The sequence below is a fragment of the Coturnix japonica genome, chromosome 13, assembly GCF_001577835.2.
Source record: "Coturnix japonica isolate 7356 chromosome 13, Coturnix japonica 2.1, whole genome shotgun sequence".
Lineage (NCBI taxonomy): Eukaryota > Metazoa > Chordata > Aves > Galliformes > Phasianidae > Coturnix > Coturnix japonica.
Genome location: NC_029528.1, coordinates 9779348 through 9803263, shown reverse-complemented (window position 1 = coordinate 9803263; position 23916 = coordinate 9779348). Strand labels below are relative to the sequence as shown.

Genomic DNA, 23916 nt, shown 5'->3' with positions numbered 1-23916 from the left:
GTTAAAATATCACAGAGGAGGGAAACCAACATTGCTATTAGAGGTATAATTCTACAACACACAAATTCTCAACAACAGATTAGGAACGTTGAGGTCTAGTGGACAAGAATCTGCTGGTTTACTCAAGTTCCAGGTTCAACATTCTCACTGCATCACTGGAAAGACATTAACTACTAGTTTAGCTACTAGTAAACTTTTAGAACACTTTTCTAATGCATTGGTTTCATTTACAGTTTTTGTGCTTGCATGTGTTTTTCAGCTGTAAGAAAAAATTAGATTTGTATGTAAGATCCTGGATACCTTATCCCCATGGCAGTAAATATGAAGAAATAAGAACAATGCAGATGGATATCTTTAAACATTAGAAAGTATTTACATAGAAAATCTAGCCTAGCCTAGCTTTCAGGTCAAACACAAATGCACTCCTGTCAGAATTCTGATAAGAGCTGAAGCCTTGTGAGAACAATTTGTATAAAATAGTTGTGAATTCAATGGCAAGCCTTGGTCCCTCTTTGCCTCAAAGCCCAAATTCCAGTCTGCATAATCTATTAACTTCTGAGTCCAGGAATAGATAATAGTAATGCCCACCAATTTCTGCAAAACATGTTGCTTCCGTTCATTACCCCGCCAAGTGAATCATTAAAGCTGAGACAGACAATACATTTATGGATAACAAACACTTACATGTACCCTTTGAATTTATTGAGATCATTATTAGGCATTTCACAGATGATGGTATTTTGGAAAAATTCTGGTTCAAATGAAGTATTCTGCAAGAGGAAACACACACGGAATGAGTGTCAAATCCAGAAAAATTGAAATGCTAAACACTGCAGCCAAATACCCATGCCATATCCACACCAACAGATAAACTTTATTTATGGAAGCATAACACAGTGTCAGAGGTAAAACTAATGGGCTTGGTAAACTTACCTCATCAAAAAGCAAGGGTTTGGAAAAAATAAATGTTTAGATCAGGTTCACAGCTTGCCTGCAATTTCTTCCCTGCTCTGTAAGGTAAATTCAGATGCAGACAGAACAGCCAAGGCTGGAAGTTGCCAACAGTTTTCATCTTTAATTGCACAAATAGCACACAGGTCAATTCTCACTTTATTTTTTATCAACACAAATGTATTTGACCATAAGCAAATTTGAGTGTGCAAAATAATGTAATTCATTGTATAATCAAAAGGGTATTGTCATGGTACAGCAGATCTGATACTTTCCTTGGCTGAATTATCAATTGGTTGTATTAAATTACAATAAATGCTGTGAACTGGATCATACAATAGAGACGCTGGTTAGAGGCAGCACTTGCCTTCATTTAAGGTAAATGTAATAAGTTTTATAGCTCTTTGTTAAATGACAACACTCTTCAGACAAAAGTAATCAAATGAAAATAATTGCAATATTAATATGGATTTTGAAATATATTAGAGGAGTTGTTTCATCAGTACATGAGAATAAAATAAGGGACCATGCCTTTAAATAATTTGAATACTTTCAAATATGACTAAAATAAAGACAAGGAAACAAGGAAAGAAACAAACGATCCCCTCAAAAGGAAGGGAAGTGAAAGAGCCCAGTGTGCTGTGAGAGACAAAACAGCATGGAGATCCCTGGGCTAAGTTCGTCCTGAATTAGAGCTCGGAGCTGAAATAAGACTTACACTTTTGCTTTATTTTCCACTTATTCAAGGAAAAAGGCTTGCTCTGGGGGCTTTTTGAAGCAGTCTGGAAAGCCAGCTGCATGAAAGGTACCTGTTTGCTATAACCTTTTTTCCTCAACTGAAAAGATACTGAGACTTTGATTTTAGATTAAGAATATGTAATAAAAATGGGTTGTGAGAAACATGAAAGAGAATAATTACAGCTGTGAGATAAAAACCAAAAGAACTGCAACCCACTTGAATCCAAACTCCTTTCATTAGGAAATTCAGAGCTGGAAATCAGATCTGCTGCTGGGCTTCCATATCTTCTTCTAAAGCAAGAGAGACTTCCAGAAGTCACATTCAATTGGAAACTGAAAATCTTGAGAATCTCCCACTGGAATTCATCACAGCTTTGCCAGACTGTAAGAGTTTCTCACAGTAACAGTGCCTAACTCTCATTTTCCTCTCCCCTGTCCTTCTTCTGAGCAATACATACATCCTATTTTGTATACATATGTATAAAATCTAAGTACAAGCAAGCTGAGAATCTGGTCTAAAAAATGTATTTTACAGTTGAAAATTCAGGTCAGAAAATGGCTTACAAGAAGAAAAAGTTTCTTTCGTCTCAGTATTTTAAAGGTAGGGGAATTCAGTATTCCAAAGCATTTCCTAAACCAAAGAACTAACCTCAGTTCATTCTCTCCTCCTTTAAGAGTCACATTTTTATAGCTGCAGTTAAATCAGGGAAGTTTTATGGAGCACTTAAATCACAAGATTAAACAAAGCTCCAGGAACAAGGACAAGCTGCAGACAGGAAGACTAAAACCAGCTTGTGTGATATGCAGTGCATTGATTTTATTAATCAACATGCTATTTACACTAATAATTTTAAATAACAGGGTAATAGAGATGGTTATTTAAACTGTGACCTTCCTGAACACTGCGGTCATCACGGTCAGAACTGCATTCCACTATGCTTATGTAACAAGACTTCCTAAGTGTAAAGGCTTCTGTGCATGTGGTGTATCTACATAATAACTCATGGACTCTGATTTCATAAACTTACCTGTCTGGAGAACCCCATGACAACTCGTCGCTGCTTAAGGTTGGTCTCTCCATCAAGGTTGGCTGTTTCCAAGTGGCAGATCCCATTCTGGTCAGAGGAGTACAGCAAGAGGATATCAGCTGGGATGGTCTCGTTACACTGCAACTGCACAAAATCTCCCACTCGGACATCTTTCCAGCACTTCTCAATGTAGGCACGGTCTTTCCTGTGGCATCAAAAAATAAGTCAAGGGTGAATAGCGACATTAGCAAGGCAGGCTCCCTGCTAAGTGGGGTTTTTAGGAAAAAAAAAATAAGGCAGTGGTGCCACATGGCTGTATTTTTTTAAAAGACACTGCAAAACACCTAGAAATTAGTGCTTTAGACAGTTTTGTAGTAGCACTTCACCATATCTTACGTACAAAGTAAAGTATCTACATGGAGTAAATAGAAACTAAATGAAAATTTCTTTCATTCACAAGCACTTGTGCCTATCTTCTCAACAGCAAAAGCCAGAAAGTCACTCAGACCAACAGAACTGTTTTTAAGTATAGTACACAAGAAATACAGGCATTAAAAGAAAAGGGGTTAGGGTTTGAGGGAAAGAAATGACTATTTCATCAGCAAACCGGCGTTCAATGGTTCAGGATACGGCAATACTTTTTGAAGTAACCTTTTCAGTAACTGATCTCTCAGCTGCTCTTCATCATCAAAACACACTGAGAACTGCAGAATACAGTTTAGAATTAGTTAAAGGGAAAACTATAAAGGCAGCAATGGCCCAGTCTTTTATGTGGAAATTATTTTTTTAATATAAATAATTGTCATCTTGTATGTTGCTCTTTAAGAAGGAAAATGCTAAAATACTTTATAACACTCACAGTAAAATGCTTTCTGTAATGACTCAGTCTCATTTTTGCTTAAGCTTTGAATCATCCTCATTTAGTCTTTCAATAAAGTGTATTACGAGAAGGGGAGCCATGATAAAGCAGATAAAATGTTTTGCTACAGTTCAAAGGCATACATCCAAGTGTGTCTTCAGAGCCTGGCCAAAGTCTACCACATGCTAACCTGCTTTTCTGATCTTGGGGAAAGAGGAGTCAGCCCTAATGCTGTCAGGCAATCTGTTGCAGTTGGCTCATATCCTTATCTAAAAGCAACATGAAATAACTGCTTCCTGAAAAGGTTACACATGCAGTTAAATACTCCGCATTTCCCAGTGGTATTCACTTTTCATTAAAGCAAAACAAGAACAAAAAATCCAGAAAAACTCCCATAACTACATGAAAATCTTTGGTGCTAGATGGGAGAGTCATTAATAATTGCTAAATAATGGTATTGTAGCAATGATTTTTCCTTCCTACATTGTTTTTTCATTCCTGAATGTTTGTTCTTTCTGCTGACTCTACTTACATGCATATCCTTGTTCCCTTTGCTCCACAATAGATATAAAAGATCACACTGTGAAACAGATGTTTGCCGTAAGTGAATCTGATGTTGCTGATCTTTGAAAAAAATATTCCAGAACAGTTTCTACTTGAAAAATATTTAAGCAGGTACATGATGAGAATTTATTGCACAACAAAGTGGATGCTAAAGCTAATGTAAGAAAGCCACTAAGCAACAAGGAACTCTTCCCATATCAAATGCTTTCCTGGTAGAATTCCTCATTTGTTTAAAGCATGATTGCAGAAGTAGTTTAGTACAAGCAGATGGGCTGTCTTGCTACCCCAGACATCTGGATGTCACGTAGAGTTTGCATACGCTGTTTGCCAGGACATCTGCAGGGCAATCCTACTTTTCTCTACGTCAGCACTTGCACAATTCTGTTGTTTATAGAACACTTCCTGCTCACAAAATGCTATAGATAGGCCTTACCCAGCTGGCTGTTTTCTACGTCAGCCTACAGAAATTGGGTTAATAAAATAAACCACAAAAATCATAGATTTGTAATAATTTTTCCAGTAACAGCCAATGAAACAAACATTGCACTTGTGGCTCAAGGTTTGGTTCATACACTAATTACAGATGAGACAGTGAGTCAGAAAAGCCAAATGACCTCTTCCAGATCAAAGAAGTTGTTTTCAGTTGCATAGGAAATTTAGTTCAGGAATTGCTAGTCTTCCAGGCCTACATTCAGGTGAAGGGCGTCCCTCTCTCCCAGTGAACAAAAAATTCAGTAAAGCACGTTTTCTTTGTAGAGAGCTCTATTCTCCGAAAGATTTAGCTGGAGCTGTAAGATCAACATTCCTATGGCATGAGGGCTTTCTAAAATTTTGCTGAGAATTATTAACGGATAAAAGGAAGAAAAGCACAAGGAACCTCTTCCACCCCACAACAATGCTGGTCCAATTACCCCAAAAGATTTTTTAAATGAGACAGTTTCCTTTCACTAATTCCCATAACTGGGAATACTGCCCTTTTCCCATTCACTGATTAAGGCTCATAAGTCATGCTTTGGTTGCTAGACAAACACAAGAGCTTAGTGAGTCTAAGATGGTTTGACGAGAGGCATGTAAAAAAGGCACACATATTTATGCAATAAAATAACAACACGTGGTGATTTTCAGTTGGTAGGGAGTTGAAAGTCTGATTCTCATGGTGAAAGGCATCAGGGCTGTGGCACATCAAAGTTATGCTAGGATGAAAGTCTCTCCATTACCTTCTCTCCTTTACCAGTCAATTTATCACCACCACACTTAAAAGCATTCCCTGGCTGCCCTGGAATAACAGGTAGCACAACAACACCCATCACAGGGTAGTGCAGACAGAAAGAGACAGCCTGGAACAGTCACGGAGAAGTCTGCCAGAATTTGATGTTAGACTCATCATATCTGATGAGAAGGACTGAACTGAATGGATTTTATGAAGGTATTTTAGGGGAGAAAGAATCATACAGAAAAGCCTTCTGTGGCTGGAAATTGTTGGGGAACAAGAATAAATTATTGTTGACACAAAGTCATTTCACATTCTTTGATTCAATAAAAATGAACTTCAAACAAAGACTGGGTCAGGAGGGGTGGTGAATAGGAGGAAGTAAGAAAATATTGTGCTGCTCCCAAGAGGAGATTAAATAAAACTGTTTTCCACGTACATGCCACTTCAGAAACCTTCACCATGTATAATGGTTACATCGACCTATTAGCTCAGTAGGTCTGGTTCCTCTGAATTACTAAAAGTTCTAGTCAGCTTCCCTTGCAGTTTGTAGTAAAGATGTTACTCTACCTTTCACACCTGTAAATTGCCACCAGACTGTAATATCAGACAGTTTGGACAAAAAAAATAAAATCAGACTAACATACAGGCAAATCCAAATGTTTGTGTTTTATTGTATGCAAATTCATTTGCATGTTATGTTTGAAAATGGTCACCCTCAAGGATCGCTTTATCAAAAGTGCTCCACCATACTCAGTGCTATGCAACAAACATCTGGAATTACACAGGTATTTAAACATTACAGCCTATTTTTGCAGATACAAATTGAACGCATACTGTCAAGGATTCTAAATGGAAAACTTCACACTAAGCTTTCAAATACCATTTCAAAGCTATGAATTGCAAGGTTAGGAGCTGCTGCCATAACAACCCTGAAAAAATGACAACATAGGAGCAGATTAAGAACTTGAGGGTGGCACTATACTGAAGAGGAACTGATCATGAAATCTGCCCATAGCTTATAATACAGAACAACTTCACACAGTATTCCTGAGCTGGAGATACCACCTGAGTCAAAATATCCATTCCAATTCATCCCTGGTTTATACCATGTTGCCATCATTTTGGTATCTAAGGAGGCTGTTTAGTCTTACGGACATCAGCAGCATCAAAGAACCATAACACTTATTAGAAGTCAGTGAAGTAAAAGAACTTAGCAAGCATCCATAGCCATTCCCCCCAACAACTGTTCAATTTGAGGGTATGAAGCCAGGAGATTCCCTGTTGTTGATATTCATCCGCCATTCAGAGGAAGCACCAGCAAGATACAGAAGCCTTGATGTGGCTGTGCCAAAGCAAATCCAGTGCAATTTTGCCCGAGGGAAGATGGCAGGACTTAAAGCAGACCACAAGCTTGAGACTCTTTTTCTTGGTGTACAAAATGAATCCAATTAAGCCCCCAGCAGAACCCTAGTCTTTAAAGTTGTGCTTTGTTAGAAAACAAAAATAATAGAGTAAAAAGAAATTGTTCTTCAACAAGCAAGAACTCAGCACTGCTGATGAAGACTTAAAATGAAAACGTTGGCAACAAACCTCTTTTTGCATGTTCAATCAAGCATGTTGATCTGCCATCTTGAACCTGAACATCTATTCAGAATAAACAGAAAAATTAAGGTTCAATTTTCTAGAAGCGTGAAGTTGATGTAAAATCCTGTCTGGATGTTATGGAGTGTTTGCCAACCATTACAGCTTTGTCCTAGAGGAACATCAGACCCAGCCCACAGGTTAATCATACGTACATCAAGTGGTTTCTCAAACATTATGGAATGCTGAAGTGATTAAATAGCTTTTAGTAACTGTTGGCTTGGCATTCACTTACAGACCTGCATGCTACACTCAGTGCTGGCCCCTGTTAGTTAGTTAGGGACAAACTCAACAGAGTTCAGAGAACAGTAACCAAAATAGGAGTGGAGGGACTGACTGACAAGACAGATTAAAAGGGTGTTCCGTATACATATCTTGCCTAAAAGCTGTCTGGGAGTAGCAAAATGAACATGATAGAAATTACACATGCATGAAAACTATAATTAAATGTTGATGATGAAGAATAATTAGGGTTGCATGAAACCAGGTCACTTGAGGAATTTTAATGCAATTAAAGAAGGATAATAAAGCAGAATATCTTAGAAAATGCTTCGATAATCACATATTGTAGTGGTAGAAGCCTCATTCCTACAAAAGTTTAAAAGCAGACTAGGTATATTTAACAGAAGACTAAGAATAATTAAAAGAAGACTAAGAGAAAAGAAGCAAGTGTATTTTAGTTCTCATATAGAGGTTTAGCGTGATGTAATCTAGCAGCACAACAGTCTGTATACAAATTATGATTTCAAAAACCTTTTAGTCAGGAAGTAAAATGTCTGCAATCAAACATCAGATCTAAGGTATTGAAACTCCCAAGATACTTTAATATTATTGTTTCTTCTTTTATTTATTTATTTATTTATTTATTTAATTTTCCTTCTCCAATTAAGCATTCTTTAAGTACACTACTTGAAGTGCCTTTTCCTTCATTTGACTAGCAGGCTAGATTAGCCATTCCAGCTGACCTCTGTGAAAAGAAAATTAGAAGTAATGTGTTTACAGGGCAGTCTACTTGAATTCAATTTCCCTTGCTCCATACTGAAAGGAGACAAGTTGCAGCATTTCCTCTGGTGTTCAAGACATTTTTGGAGGACATTTGGCTTTCAGCAAAGGGAGTGCACTTTATGTTTTATGGAACAGGAACTAGAGTTCTTGTTTCTGAAATCTGAAATGAAGACAATTTACTCTCCAAGATTAATACTTTAAATCTAATTAAATTTTCATCTTATGATGAAGAGGAGTTATTCTATTACAAAAGATTCTTTGGTGTCACAAGATTAACAAGATTCACAGTCCCCCCCAAAAAAACTTTCACTCATGTTAAAAAATTACCTATGGCAGATGATTCACAAGGAGGAAAATTAGAAGCCATCATACTCTTCCATGACTTTGCAGCTAGCAGGAAGAACAAGACCTACCAGCTTCCCTAAAAGCTATAGAAGCCTGATTAAAATTATTCATTATATAATAAGCTGCAACTACAGATCTGATGGCAATTACAATTGTCAACACTTTTTCCAGATAGAAAAATAAGGAAGCCTTCACACTCTAATATTCATTCTTTCTCTTACGTCACTGCTTTGGGCCATAAGACTCTGGTAAGACACAAGATTTATTCGTAGATCAAAGATCTTCCTATGGAATGGGATGAGCAATGTTAAGATGTGCTGTCTCATCTTTCTGCATAAGAAAGTACAAAGGGCTACAACTTGGATCTGGATCTGTTTGTACCTTGTAATGCTATAACGTACATTTTTCTTTAACATGAAAACAGTTTATATTGTATTCTCTAATTCTCATTTACTCAAGGTAAAAGTCTTCTCCATATAAATTAACACAATTGCTTTATGTCAAGAGGAAGTAATGTTTCCATGCCAATGCATTCATTAGTACCTACTGCATCACCTACTATTCCCTGTTATGTGGTCTCAACAAATCATCCATCGCTCCATGGATTAATATAACTCTGAGAGCATCAAAGGTAGGAGCAATTCAGGTACCTACTCAAAGAACGAGAATTATCGACAGTCTTCATGGTGGAAGAGAAAAGAAGTCTTAGATGTGCAATATTTAGAAACTTGTAAAATGCCCACTTTTCCAGATACGCTGGCAAAATGAGCAAAGATTTTAATTCTGACACATCATTATCTGCATGTTGGGGTAAAAGTAAGCAAATCCATTATTTCTCTGTTTAACCAGCAGGATATGAAAATAAAAATCCGACAAACACATGCAAGAGCAAGAAACAGCAATGGCAGAACTCTGTGATAAAAGTTAGAGATTTACAAGATCCTACTTGTGAGAACATACACTGTATAAAGCACTGCTGATTAACTGGAGGAATGATAAATAAAGTTCAGGTAAATTATAAGTTTTGCTCTGCTGGTACCCTATGTGATATTTAAGGAGGCAGAAGCCATTTTCTATGTTGATAACAGTTTTAATACAACAAATGTCCTAAGTTTAAGAGGTCATTAAACATTTTGAAAATGTCACAGATATTTAGAGATAATTCATTTAGAGAAGATCAAACAGAAATATGTTACTACCTCAAATTTTTAAAATACGCTTATATTCATTTTTGTTTAACATATAATCTAGTAAATAAATAAATAAAAGAAAACCCAAAAACACAACTGGAAGGCAGCCTGCAGACTGGAATATAAAACTGAAATTAATTCAAAGCACTAGCAATGTTTTTCAAAGGTTTCATGGCCTCTAAGCAAACAAGGACCCATTTGCATGAATGATCTTGTTCTGTGCTATATTGTTTGTGCAAATCTTGTTCTGCACCTTATTGGCAGAATTCAGCTCTGCTGAAAATTCCTTAGAACTCCAGGGCTCGGCAGCTATTTAAACACTCCACGTCTAAGAGGCCAATAGCCACTGCAGAGCCATGAAACAAAAATTTTCCTTTCCAGTCTGAACAATAGATTTAAGCAAAATAGGAACATCTTTTTATCAGACCAAGTATGGGTGTTATCTAGTCACTGCAACTTTATACCACTTCACTTAATCACTGTGATTTTCTAGCAGGCATTAATTGATACTTTAAACAAGAAACCTCACAATTGATAAAAGATCTCAAGTCAACATTTTCCAAAGTAAAAGCTGTTTGAAAAAAAAGGAAAAAAAAAAAAAAAAAAGCTCACCTGCTGTAAATGTAACAACCCATGTGATTGATTTCTTTGTCTAGTTTATACCGCCGAAAGTCCTCCCAAGCGTCTTTAATGGCTGTCATGGCCATTATAACACAAATAGGGATCAAAGAAACTTCTGGTTGGAAAGCATTCACCACCGGCACAAAATTCAGTAGTGCAATGACCACAAAATAAATATTGGCAAAGCGGTGAAGCTGCTCATAGATGTTTTTAGGGAAGAAAGTCAAGATGCTGTATTTTGTGGTCTTAATTTTATTGGAGTCATAGTATCTGTTTGGATTTTCCTTCCACTTCATATTTCCAAAAGACAAATTGGAGATGATCACTCGCTTATTTTCATTTTTCTTCCTTCTTTTCTTTAGTTTTCCTCTCTTCTCCAGCACTTCATTTTGGGGTTCTGTGTCTGAAGCAACACACTGACAGCAGGTTTCCTTGAAAAAATGTTTTTTCCATACCATCTTAGAGAAGCAGCCTGGAAAATTCCTCCTTGACATCTTGCTGTCCTCTCAAAAAGTAGCCTCAAGTCATAGGCTAACAAAGCTAGTAGAGTTCAGTAACCCACATAAACTCCAAAGTGGTGGAGGGAAGACTCAAGCTGTCGGGAGCCCAGGGCTGCTTGTCGCTGACTCCAGCATCCACCTGCCTGTGAACAGGTATCTTCCTGACCCAGCTGCTCCGGGTCCTAAAGCTTGCTGGGAAGGCTACACGTCACACACGAGAAAAACATCCTGAATGTTTTGTTATTCCTGTTACTACATGCCTGGAGGCCCCAGAGTATTTCCCTGGAATCATGTGTCTGCTCACATGAAGTACCTCTGTTTCAGCGCTGCACAGATGAAACTAAGAACATACACGCAGTTTTCACCATTCACTCTAAGTGTTTCTGAATCGTTTTATAAGCCTGTTAGCATCCAGGAAGTTCAAAGGTAAAGGGCTGAGCTCTGAGTACAGAAGTCAACCAATTTACTATGAGCCTCTGTACAGATGATATTAGTTACTTCCATCCTACTATTTGCTTTCAAGCTCATAACTTAATTTATTACAACAAACAAGCAAGCACCCGGTCCCTCCCCACTCACTAATACAAACACAAAATTTCTAGTAGAAAGAACTATAAATATACATAGGCAATTTAAGAGCAGTTTACCCAGGTTGCCCCACAGGTTGAAGCTCCTCCCCTGTTAGACCAGCCTCTAGACTCCCATTTCCTTTTCAAACTCTGACCTTTCTCACCCTTTTCTCCTTGCAGACTCTCATTTCTTTCAGTCTGTTGGACCTTGTGCCCTTGCCACATAAGTAATCAGCACAGATGAGAGTTAATTTTCAAGAAGGCTTCACAGTAATTTTTCCTCTATGGTTTGGACATAAGGAGATGTGAAAGAATAGAAGAGGCACAAGTATTTAAACTTCTTACAAAGCAAAGCTCCTATTGTGTTATGTAGAGACAAGTGAGGTAGTCTCAAGTCAAATTAGTACTTAGACAAGAAACTCTGATGAAATCGAAATGTTGCAATAAGAATTGCACTTGAAAATACTTCTTCCTTCTGAGTCAGTACTGAGCAAACAACACAGCTTACTGCAAGTGGGTGTTGTACCACTTCCAGAGTGAAAATGTGTTGTTTTGATCACCTGTGCTAACTGGAAATGCTATAAAATTTGCTTAGTTCCTGGCTACACATCACCTTGAACGCATAAATGCAGTTGATTATTAACTTTGTATAAATGGTTTTATCACGAAATTTCTGAAAGATGTTGTTTCCGTGTATTAAAAAACAAAAACAGACCGTAATGATCCTTTCCAGACTTCCTCCAGAACCTTCTGCTACTGGGAGATGATACTGTTTGTGTTGGTAAACTGGTATGGAAACTTGGAATGAAAACTGGTGTATCAGCACATAAATCTGTGATATAGAACAAAGCTTCTCAGGATAACTCTGACCCTGAGTGAGATAAATGAAGCACTTTCTGAAGCAGAACAAAAGTCTTTTATAACAGCTCTTCCAAACTTCCTGTACTCCAAAAGGTCAGGAAGGGAATTGTTACAAAATCAAAACAAGCATTTTCCAACACACCAAACTCAAGGAGAATAAATGGTTTGGTCTACTTACTTGTCATATACTCTGCTTTTAGAGGAGTTTATCATCTTATCGAATTGGTATTTTTTATAGTCTTCAGTAGCATCCTTAATCATACTGGCAAGCAGCACCACAATCAGAGGAATCATTGTAATCTCCCTGTGGAAGACTTCCATTTGTGGGAACCAGTTTAGAACCACCAGGAAGAGAAAATAAACATTAGCTAGCCTGTAAAGAAAGATACAAAAAGGGATTAAAGGTGTTACTTCTTAATTAAAATCCCTCATCTCGTGCCATAAGCATTAATTGTTTCACATCTCTAACCTCATCCTTTTCCTAAATAATCAATTATTTAACTGAGTTGCTTATTTTTTTTTCTTTAGAAAAGCTTGTGAGTTATATTGTCATAATATTATAACTACCTTAATAGTACAAATGTGTGTGTATATATATATATATATATATATATATATATATATATATATATATATATACACACACACACACACACACATATGTCTAGGAGCTGAATCTTCTCTAATGTTCTCCCACAAACTCACTTCTGAAAATAATCATAGATTCCAGCAAAGGGCAAACAAAGAAATTACTATGGAGCCCTCCATCCCCCCACAGAAAAAGACAACACACCAAACAACACAACAACCCCACAGAAAAACAACACCACTTACAACTCTCAAAAAATAAACCAATGCAACGAGTACAGAAAACATACATTCATAATTCACATTGGGATTCACTCAAAATTCCATGTGTGGAAAATGAAAGATCAAATCATGAAGGTATAAGTCTAAGAGAACAGAAATATCAGTTCTAGAGATGAAGATGGAACTACCAGTTATTGTGATATGCAACTTGAAATTTTTCCAAGGAAAGCTGCTCTGGTACTGAAGCAGTAAACGTGGCCATGGCACAGGTTAGAACACCACCTACTACTTATTTGCTTTAAGCCTCCACTTCAGTATGAATTAGGTGACAATTTTTTTACAAAGAGTCTTCTCCTAAATTTTAAACACATGGAAGCTACAGAAGCAACCCTTCTCTATCATTTCCAAATATCACTGTTTCAGAAAGAATTCTTATACTTCATATACCACTTGATGATTGTCACTTTTACCTGTGAAACTGCCTAAAAAGATTTTTGGGCAAAAAAGTAAGCCACGTGTATTTTGTAGTCTGTATCTTATTTCCAGCATAAAGCCTAGTAGCTTGGTCCCAGCTTCTCTGCTGTCTCCCATTGTTGGAAAACACAATCCTCCACTTGTTTAAGTCGAGTTTCAGTCTGTCTCTGACAGAAAACAGCAGAGGTGTTGATTCCGCCACAGTCTGGGGGGCACTTTTGGCTCCAAGATGCTGCCAACGGTACAAAGCTGAGTCTACCGACAAAGCCATTCACAGCAGGACCGTCAGGCTGAAAGACAAATGCACAACAAGGACTGAAAGCCAATTCCCTTCTAGTAGAAAATTCACTTTGTACCTTGCTAGCAGAGGTATAAAACAACAATGCTACTGTTCAGTCCATTACATGATCAGCCTTTGAGCTCAGCACTTTCTACAGAGAATGCATGGAATAAGAGTTACAACAAAATATTCAGTAATGAAAAATCCATTTCTATCTCCAGGCAAAAGAAAGCCCACTTCCATTTTCTGTATTGTATAACAGGAAACTAACATAGATAAAATCAGTTTAACAGATGTGAACAACAGCTTTTCTGTAAACAAAATCTGTGTTGTTTTCTTCAGTCATCAACAGCCACCAAATCCATTCAGGCATTTTTCTTCAAGAGTTTCAGACTTCCTTACAATACTTTTTCTTTTCACACTTAAAAAATGACAGACTCAGGTGTTGAATCTCAAATCTCAGATAGTAATGAACTGCAACATCAGCTTAGTCTCCTGTACGTTCTCATAATAGTTTTCTAGAAGCTCCATAGAAATCTCATTTAAATGGAAAATGCCTAGCAGCACTAAAACAATCATTGGAGAGATAAAAGAATTCAATCTCCTAATACTAATCCTGTTATCACTGAACACTTGTCTTCTGACTTGTTCACACATTCACAATTGCAATCGAATGGCCAGGACACTCAGGCTCCAGCAGTGTTTTATTATGCTCAATCCAAGCACAGTAGAATCTCAGCAGCAGGAGCCTGGGGACCAGAAGCTGCCTTGTGAAGCTGAAGCAGCAAATGTGAAAAAACAAGGAAATACACTGTTTTGTGCAACTTCACAGTTCCTCTGAACCAGAACTGTGAACTGAACCCACCTCAACTGGGCTGTGGGAAATTATATATATATATATTTATATATATATATGTGTGTGTGTGTGTGTATATTTAAATATTTAATCTTAGACTACGGTCATTTAGTGTTTAACTCATGCAAGTCTCAATAGACTCATTTCAAAATAGTGTACTTTGAAAGAGTTTATGCCTTTATTACAGGCTGTGTCTTTTTTTCCCCTCAGCTTTCAGCTTCCTCATCCAAAATGCCTTTATTACTGAATGCAATGTGATTTCCTTTAGGAAAAAAAAAAAAAGAAAGAAAGAAAGAGGAAAAAAAAAACAACAAACATAGCCATATTTAAAAACATGTATGTGATACAGTCACAGGATGGGGAAATGTAGACTACTGAACTGCACTAACACCTTTGAAGTGGGTTGTGGTAACAGCAAGAAACAAGGAAGGTTTATGCACTTTTGCTCACTAGGTGCTCAGAAAAATCATTGAGAGTTCATGTCACACAGCAACACCCAGGGATCCTCTACAGTGAGAGTAGAATGACCAATTTCTACCTATCAGATCTTGGTTGTACTGGCTTCATTGATACAAATTTAAGTTATAATATTCAATGAATCAGATCTAATGCTATGATAACTTGACGGGATGTTGAAACTATGAATTTCTAGGAGTTCAAAAAGGTGTAAATATCTGAACAAGCAAGCAAAAGAAGCTGGACTTGCTGTTACTTGTGCTGTGCACCACAAACTAGGATTCCAGCACTTATCCATAGACTTTAGATGACTTCACTGTGTTTGCAGTAACAGTATTCACCTGTGGAATGATTAGCTACTACAGTGTTAAGCAGTTGTCATTGTGATAATGGGTTAATATGTACTTAGAAAGCAAAACAATTTATAAGCATTCTTGATCCATGAAGGCCATATTCATATAGATGCTTGAGTGTAGTCAGCATCCATGCAGCTAATCAGCCTTCAGGGCTTGCTGCAAGGGAATTAAAAACAGCATCCCCATGGGACTGAGACCATAGATGAATTATAGGCAATGTGTTATGAGTCAGATATGGTCTGCAGGGGAGAGAGAGTGATTTGACAAAGGCGTACTTAACCTAACCTCTGTTTGGGTTCAGTTTGGTCCCTCTTTTCTGACCTCCAAGTGGAAGAGACATGCAAAAAAGCTAACACAAGACAAAATATCTCATGCAACATATAAGTAATTAAAGTATAACTTATTTCTAGTAAAGGTAACAAGCAGACACCCGATTATATTCAGGTTTGAAGTGAAAAGTGTGTATCTGGTGTTAACAGAAGGCTAGACATGGTCATGTTATTTCACAAGCCCACATCAAACTTCCTGAAACATGAAAAGCAAGAAGTTAAGCATGAAAACCTTGGTGCATCTCCCATCAAATAATAGGATTTAAGTCTAAACAAGTTTTCTAGACTTCTGATGCTCGATGAAAGACTTAGAATCCCTGTGAACAGAAACACTATCATTCACACTGTTGACAGAAAGGTGTTGAAAAAAAGTTTGAATTCCCTAGAAAGAAAAGGAGGACTGACATCACATTCCTTCTGCAGTAGAGTGCAATTTCACAATTATCATCAGGAACATCGTCACTGAATAATTTTTTCCTTGCCTTTTGCACATAGATTAAAACATCCAACTTCTACTAATTAAAAAGAATGCTCAATGGTATTCATGGAAAATGAACACATTTTGTCTAAGTTTTGTAACAGTACTCTGAAAAATATACTGTTTGTGAGATATTGACTACTACTGTTATTTACTATTTCTGTATCAGAAAGAGGATTCAGCACATGCTGTAAACATAACAGCGATGTATTTGTTGCAATAAGCAGACATTAATTATATCTCATACAGCCTAAGGCCACCATTCATGTTTTGAAATACTCATTTAATTTATTATTACTCCATTTCATCAGTGAATGGAACTGTCACCATTGCTAAGGCTAGTGCTGAGTTTCTGCCCTGAACAAGTTCTGCAAAGTCAGAGCACTCAGAATTTATCCCACCTTGTGGTAAGCTTTAACAGATAGCACTCAATCATATCTAGAACAATATCTAGAAGCATATCTACGAAGATATCTGGTGGGATCAGGATGTGTTTGGAAGCTAGAGATAAGTGGGATGATTATCTTTCCTGTTGCTGTAAATGCCTGTGTCCCAGAATTTTGGAGACAGGAATTCTGTCCTTCCTGTAGATGCACAGGAAACTCATGCAATCATGACTCATTTGCTGTTTACTAAAGATGATTCACTCATGTTTAAAAAATAATTCCTTCTCATAGGCAACGTGAAGAACTACCAAAGTGAGATGAGGCCTAGACCTTGTTTTCAGAGGTTGATTGGATGTTTCAGAAAAGTTCACTTTGGGGCAATATTTCAGACAGAGTGGAGATTATTTCTGAAAAAAAGTACTGTGAAGAAAAACCACAGAGGCAGCACCTCCATGCAGGTGTAAGCATTATAGAAAACTCCAGTTAAAGAAAATATCCTTCCAACTTTTCACCTAATATTTTCATTTCTATGTCACCTGTATAGCATGGAAGGCATTAAATAATAGAAATCCCTTCTGATACTTAACTCTTCTATTGCAAAACTGTTATTGTATTTCCTAATTGAATGCAGCAACCATTTGTATCCTTGGCATCCTACACAGACAATGTGGTATTCACTGAAAAGAGTCATTCTGGGAAAGGTTTGGTTGTGGAGATAAACCTTACTAAGTGAGCTGAATATTATGGAAATCTCAGTCACAAAGTTCTTTATCTGCTTTGAAATTAACTGCTAAGGAGCTCTACCAGTTTTTGGTGATACTGAATAGAGATTCCTTTCTGGTCCTGGTCATGTTGATGGTTAACACCAATGGAAAAGGGAAAGGAGACTGAGAAGAATAAGGAAGGCAATTGCACTGATTAGCAGGATATAGGCCACAGACTCAAATGATGCTGTAACATTTTATATTAGAGCAATAATGCTTGGAGTATGAAAGAAAGTTGCTAGAAAACGAAAAAAAGGAGCCTGAAAGGGCTGCTTCATTCAAGAAACACTGGACACTGCAGACTGCTGTCTTTCAACTGACAAGATAAATATATTATGGATTAACAGTTACATAATGTTTTTGAGTGCAAGTTTGTGTGGGATAAACAGAAAAGAGCTTTTCATAATTCTAATGCGTCATTAGACTACAGGGCTTCACTATTCTATTATTATACTAGATTGACACATTTTTCATGTCTCAACAGGATTCTCTTTCCGTGGAGAAGAAAGCCAAAGATCTTGCAATAATAGGTTAATTATAAGACTCTTTCCCCAGGACAGACTGAATGATACAGCCTACTACAGAACTTTCCTTTAGCTGGGGAGTGCAGAGACACGTTCAGGCAGCGCAACCTTCCACAGGGTTGCAGCTGTGCTATTAAGACTGCCTTCAAAATAGATTTGAGCTCAGCATATGCTGACATACAAGACACACAGACAAGGATGATTATCAGATGTTATTCAAGAAGGAAGATGGCACCTCACAAATAGCAATGCAGGATGAAGTGCTCAGCATAATTCTGAGAATAAGGAGTTTGCTTTGCTCCTCCTATTGGGTGCTCATTTAAATGAAGAGGTAGACAACTAATATTGCTAACTGCAGTGAGTATCACTGCTGCCAGCACTACTCCAGAACTACTCTTACTACTTTCAGGCCCACTGCATTTTTTATGAATGTAGGCAGAGATAGATTCTGCAACATTACAATCTTCCAACACTGTAATTAATTTTACCCTGCTCACTCCCACTTTCAGCTTAGGAAATACTAGGAAGAGATACCCGCACAGTGCTTTGTGAAAGTGCCTAATAGCAAGATGTAACTTTGGAGAATGAAGATTGACTGGAGATTTAAAGAGCAGACCGGTCTTTGCTTTTGTGACTTCAAATGAGAAATTCTTGAGGTTCCTTACAGTTTGATGCCCAGGACATGGGCAGTGAATGCCATTACATCTCCCAGAAAGATAGGTGGTCATGGTGGTAAGCTGATGATTGGACTAGATGACATTGGAGGTTCTCTCTTCTGCTCTAGTCCAGCTATTCAGAAATCTTATGAGTTTGCTGGTAAAGATGAGTTTTCTATGTGTTTCAATCCATTTTCTGCCCCTATTGCTAGCATTTTGAGTGGTTCTGCATACTACTTAATTAGAAGACTATGTATTTCAAACTCTGGCAACGGCAGAATTTAGTTGCATTTTAGCCCAGAAACGAGGACACTGAAATTAGAGTGATTGTCTGAATAATATTTTTTTGTTGTTGTTTGTTCCACTTAATATTCAAAATCAAAGTGAAGTGGCCTCTAAAAGACAATCTAATATTTATAGCGTGTATGATTATAAAGCACTTATGATCAAAATTATGTTGCAGATGTTCATGTGGGAACTCAGCAATGCTGAAAAAGTCCAAAAGGAAGCTACAAAATTGAAGATGAACTGGAAACTGACCAGAAGATCCTTTATATGTAAAAACCTTTTATGCAGCTCTGGTTTTGTCAGAATGTGCTGACTCTAATTTCAGTTCTCCAAATATGAATATTAAACTAAAGTGTCCCAAAGAGAACAGTTACTTATTTATACAAAACGGAAAGAAAAACCAGAAAGGCTAAAACAACCACCAATGAAGTAGGGCACAGCTCCATATCAATCAAAGATCAAAGGAAAGCTTAATCAGCATCTAATCACGCAGTATTGTTGAAGGAATGTCCAGCAGCACCTGGGTAACATTCCAGGATAGATTTTTTCTGCTTCTTTCAGAAATGATGCTTTTTGGGCCTTTTTGATAGTGTGAATTCAGACTATAAAGGTAATGCCAGCAGGAAGGTATAATGCCAGGAGCACCAGGTGAAGTAAGAGGACCATGTCAGCTGGCAGAGGGTGGTGATAGGTTAAGAGACATGAAACTTACCACCCATTATTGCTAAAGCACAGATTTCCTTGGCCTCGAAGCTGATGCCAAATTTCCATACAAGAATCTGAGCATACAATGAATTATTAAGTACTTCTGAATGCTCCTTGGAAGAATTCCTTGTTTTTTTGTTTGTTTGTTTTTTTTAATTATTATTATTATTTTTTCTCTCAAAGCAGTAGTAAAATTCCCTTCTAAACTCTTTCCTTTGTTCCTCCTATTCTCTTTCATCCTCATCTAAAGTAGCTGATACGTACATTTTGCATTTAATTAAACCAGATAGAATGGGATACTAAAACAAAATCAACTTTGTAAGTTAGCAGCAAATACTGTACACAAGTTAACTTCACAAGGTATTGGCCTTCAACTCTGTGTTGATAAAATCTAAAAGACCAACGTTGACAATGAATCAAATCAAGGCAAATTTTGCTGAAAAGGTATCTAACTGCCTTGTTCCGTCTATAGTTCTATTCCTCCATGACCTTTCCCTTTCCTCCCCCTGTCAGGCCACAGTGATACAACATCAACTTTGGGGAACACCACCTTATTCCAAAGAAAATGAGTCAGTCCTGACAGGCAGCCAGCTGGGACAGCAATGATGGGGAAAGTTTTGGAATTCAGGAGTAAACGCTGCTGCACTTATGTCGCATTTTTTTTTTCTAAGTGCCTAAAGCTAGTTAAGCTATTCTTTCTCTTTCCATGGCAAGATATCAGGCAGCAATGGCCTACAGTTGATGCTCCATGGAGCGAAAGGGAAATTACATTTGTACTTTGACTCAAGCCAGAGCTTTTGCAAGGTAACAGTGATTAAGCAATCTTTGGAAGCTTTATATTTTTCTCCTGCAGAACAACACATACCCACAGCAAGAGAAAAGAACCCAGTTACTTCAGAAATGATGTATTTCCAGGATATCAGATGTACTGGAGTGAGGCTGGACAAGTAGAAACTCAAAAGAACATATTCAATGAAAGTAAACTCTTCAAAAATCTCAGAGAAACAAAACAAAACATAATTCCATTTACTCAGGCTTCATATACCGAACATGTTGTTTTAAATATTGTCACAAGTAAGCAGTAAAGAAACAGCGAAGAACCCATGTGCTGTTCTGCAGAGCTCTCTTTTAGAAAATCAGGCAAGGCAAAGGCTTGTCAAGAAAAAACAGGCAGATGGGAAGCACCACAAAGCCCTAATGCTCCATGCAATAACTATTCTGGGTTTAAGAAAGGCAATCATCCTGACTGAGCATCTCCTCACTCTGGAGTACAGATACTTCCTAGGCACACAGTTAAAACCTTCTCTCCCAGTCTACATGCAAGTTCTACAACTCTAGCAACATTTAATACAAAGTCTGGTATAAATATACATATATATGTAATATAGATAATATATATAAACTTGAAACTTCAGAAAACTCTTATTTCCATATGAAACTTCATCAGAAACCTCAATGAAAAAGAACAAATACACATTTTTCACATTCTGAGGATTTCCTGTTTTGTTTTTTTTTTTAATAATTGATTTGCAGTTTCTTGCAATCACTTACATTAATGCAAAACCATTGTGATAACGAACAAACAGTTGACTGATTCCAGAAGAGAAGAGGCATAACAGGACATAAATGATGTCATAAAAGCAAGTGTGAAGCCTCAAGCTGGAAGGAATTAAGAAATCTAATTCCAAATACAACCTTCCCTCATCATAAATCCTCCTTTCTCCTAACTGCAACTTCTAAGATTGTATTATCATTACTTGTGCTCTTAATTACTACCTATCCAATGGAAATGAAAACATTTTAATCCTACTGAAGATTTCTTAAGTCTGAAACGTACTTTTAAAGCAGAATGATATACATCAGACTGTGAAAACATCCTGAAGAAATGCCTTAAATGGTATTTTCCCCATTATTATTGAATTACTTTCTAAAACATCCAAGAAACTGCGTGAGAACCTGAATTGTAACACATGAAAAGCTCATTTGTTCACCTGTCCTGTGGGCTTTTTGTTTGGTTGTGGTACATAAGAACATAATATATAATTGTAAACACTGGCACAAAAATCAGAGTGACGCAAAAGAAACACAAAATACACAAAACAGAACACAAAGTATACAGTTGTTCTGATGATTTGTAGCCACAGCAAATACTTTTTTCCTTGCTTTTAAAGTATGACCGATTTCTGATGTAAATAATAAATAAATAATGGTTATTCAAGGTACACCAGTTTGCTATAAACCTAAAGCAGACAATATTAAAAATAGAAAAAACACCAAAAATACAACAAACAACCAAAAAGCGATAGTAAGTATTAACGTTGATTTAGTCTGATGTATAAATGGCTTCACTTCTAGGCTTTTTATATTCAATAGCTTCCAATATAAAAAAAAAAACCTACTTCCTACCCGCCTCTTCTTGCTGCACAACTTGCTCAACAGAGACTTGTGACCAACTCCTCCTAACAAAAGGTGAAGCATTACAGGTGGCAGCAAACTGTAAGAAAGAACTTCTTCACCACTACATCCAAAGACTGCTTTTGTCAAAGAATGCAGCTTCTATACTACTGCTGTAAATTCAAACATTTCCTGCTTGTAAAAGCACCTGAATGTAATTTATATCTCCACACTGATGTTGATTACAACCTGCTGCTACACTTCGTACTTGACTCAGCCATCTTCTCCACTTACTGCATGAACCACTTTCAGCTGTGACCCTGAAGATGGTCATAGAAACAGGAATTGTTTAACAACTTTGTTTTGAACACACAGTACTACCAGCCTATGAAGCAGTCAGTCTGACTTCCTGGATGTCTGCTCATTTATTAACTATCTTATGTAAGCCCAGCCAGCCTACTGCTGAAATCAGTGGCATTTATTTTCTACTGAATTGGAAGAGAGATATTCAAACCCTTGAGCTGTGTTCCTCTCTTTCTCAAGTATTTGCTCTGTCTTTAGTGTCATGAGTGTGAACCCTGTTGGCTCTACTAATTACATCAGCATATATTGAAGTCAGAAGTGCCATGGGATCCTGGCAGTTACATTTCCTGGAGTAAAGGTGTGATACGCACAAGCAGCATGTAATAACTAACACCATCATTTGAGTGGGTGAAGTTTATAACATAACCACCACAATCTGCACGTACTCTTACAACATTCTGAACCAGAAGAACCTGCCGCAGAACAAGTTTACTATTCTTATCAGTTAGAAGACAAATTCTTTTGGCAAAACTGTATTTCTTGGGTTAGTGTATAATCTATTCATTCACCAGTGCACCACTGTGCCTCAGCACATGGTTAACTGTTGGGTATCACTGAATTCCATTTTCAGGAATAAGTTTCCCTTGTCCAAAACCCACAGGTGAAGTTGGTCAACATTGTTATTACACAACAGACAAACCAATCTGTAACATTTCAGCACTTATTTAATGGAAATAAGAGGTATGAAAGGAATACACATACCCCAGAAACATTGCTCACTAGGAACTGTAATTTTCTGGGTAGGAAAAAAGCTGTTAAAGTGAAGAGTCAAGCTTCCCAGTTCTGATGCTGTCTGGACCACAACATTACATGGCCTGGTTTCAAACTAACAATGGTCAATGCCTTTACTGAGTTTTTCCTGTATTGAGTAAAATTCAGTGCTTAATGCAGTTCTTGATTTGATAACACCAACAAACTCTGTTTACCACTTATTTTAAAGCCTTCTGTGTATTTTGCAATAATTAACTAGGTAGCTGTTGTAAAGGCTTGATGATGTAAGATAACCACCTATTTTGCAAATAGAAAAATGGCTGTGTCACAGAAAGAACAAAAATTGTCTAACAATGCCCCACCAGGACTGCACTGTACAGAGAGATGCAAAACTCCCTGTATAAATGCAGAATCACAGAGTATGCTGGGTTAAACTACGCAAGCGTGTTAACTTATAATTCCAGATACTCGCAGATTCGAGGCTGTGTTTCCAAAAGACACTAGATTTTAAAGATGAACAGAATGCAGAGAACGTGGGTTCAAGGCTCTGTTTCTTATATATGTATAATTTTCAGTGTGCACAGGTTTTAGCTTTTCAGACCACTCCTCTTTTTAAAGAAAGATTAATACATTACTTTGACCCAATCATACGTAGGCAACAGCACTAAGTTATGTCAGTGCCATTTGTTAGTAACAAAGAAATGTTTTGGTTCAAAAAGCTGCTAGGGAAGAATCTCACAGATTCTCCTCTGAAACAGCTTTTGAATGTAAATTTATTAAAATATTTCCTTTTTTTTTTTTTTTTTTTTTTTCTAAACTGAACTATAAGGAGCCCTTCCTGAACTATGGAAGGAGTTTTCTGAGCTATGCTGTGTTGAGACCAATAAGGAACAGTAAGAATCTTTCCTTGTATACAGCATGAAAGAGAATTAGAATTAAATATGTTGAAGTGTATTTGTAGCAAACGGTCCAGATTCATTTTTCTTATGTAACACTGTAGA

General features: G+C 37.2%; 1 protein-coding gene across 3 annotated transcripts in view; it reads right to left on the bottom strand.

Annotated features, from left to right (window-relative positions):
- ATP10B (ATPase phospholipid transporting 10B (putative)) overlaps window positions 1-23916 on the bottom strand; it is a 70930-nt gene that overhangs the window by 34473 nt on the left and 12541 nt on the right. The window contains exons 1-5 of one of the 3 annotated variants that reach the window (XM_015876342.2): window positions 21854-22068; window positions 13366-13659; window positions 12264-12458; window positions 2718-2922; window positions 685-770 (exon numbers count right to left, since the gene is read on the bottom strand). In XM_015876342.2, coding sequence (XP_015731828.1) covers window positions 685-770; window positions 2718-2922; window positions 12264-12458; window positions 13366-13640 — 761 coding nt within the window. In that variant the 5' untranslated portion in view covers window positions 13641-13659; window positions 21854-22068. Of the gene's footprint in view, window positions 1-684; window positions 771-2717; window positions 2923-10146; window positions 11551-12263; window positions 12459-13365; window positions 13660-21853; window positions 22069-23916 lie in introns of those variants that run through there. The other 2 variants (XM_015876344.2, XM_015876339.2) reach the window with 2 other exon arrangements.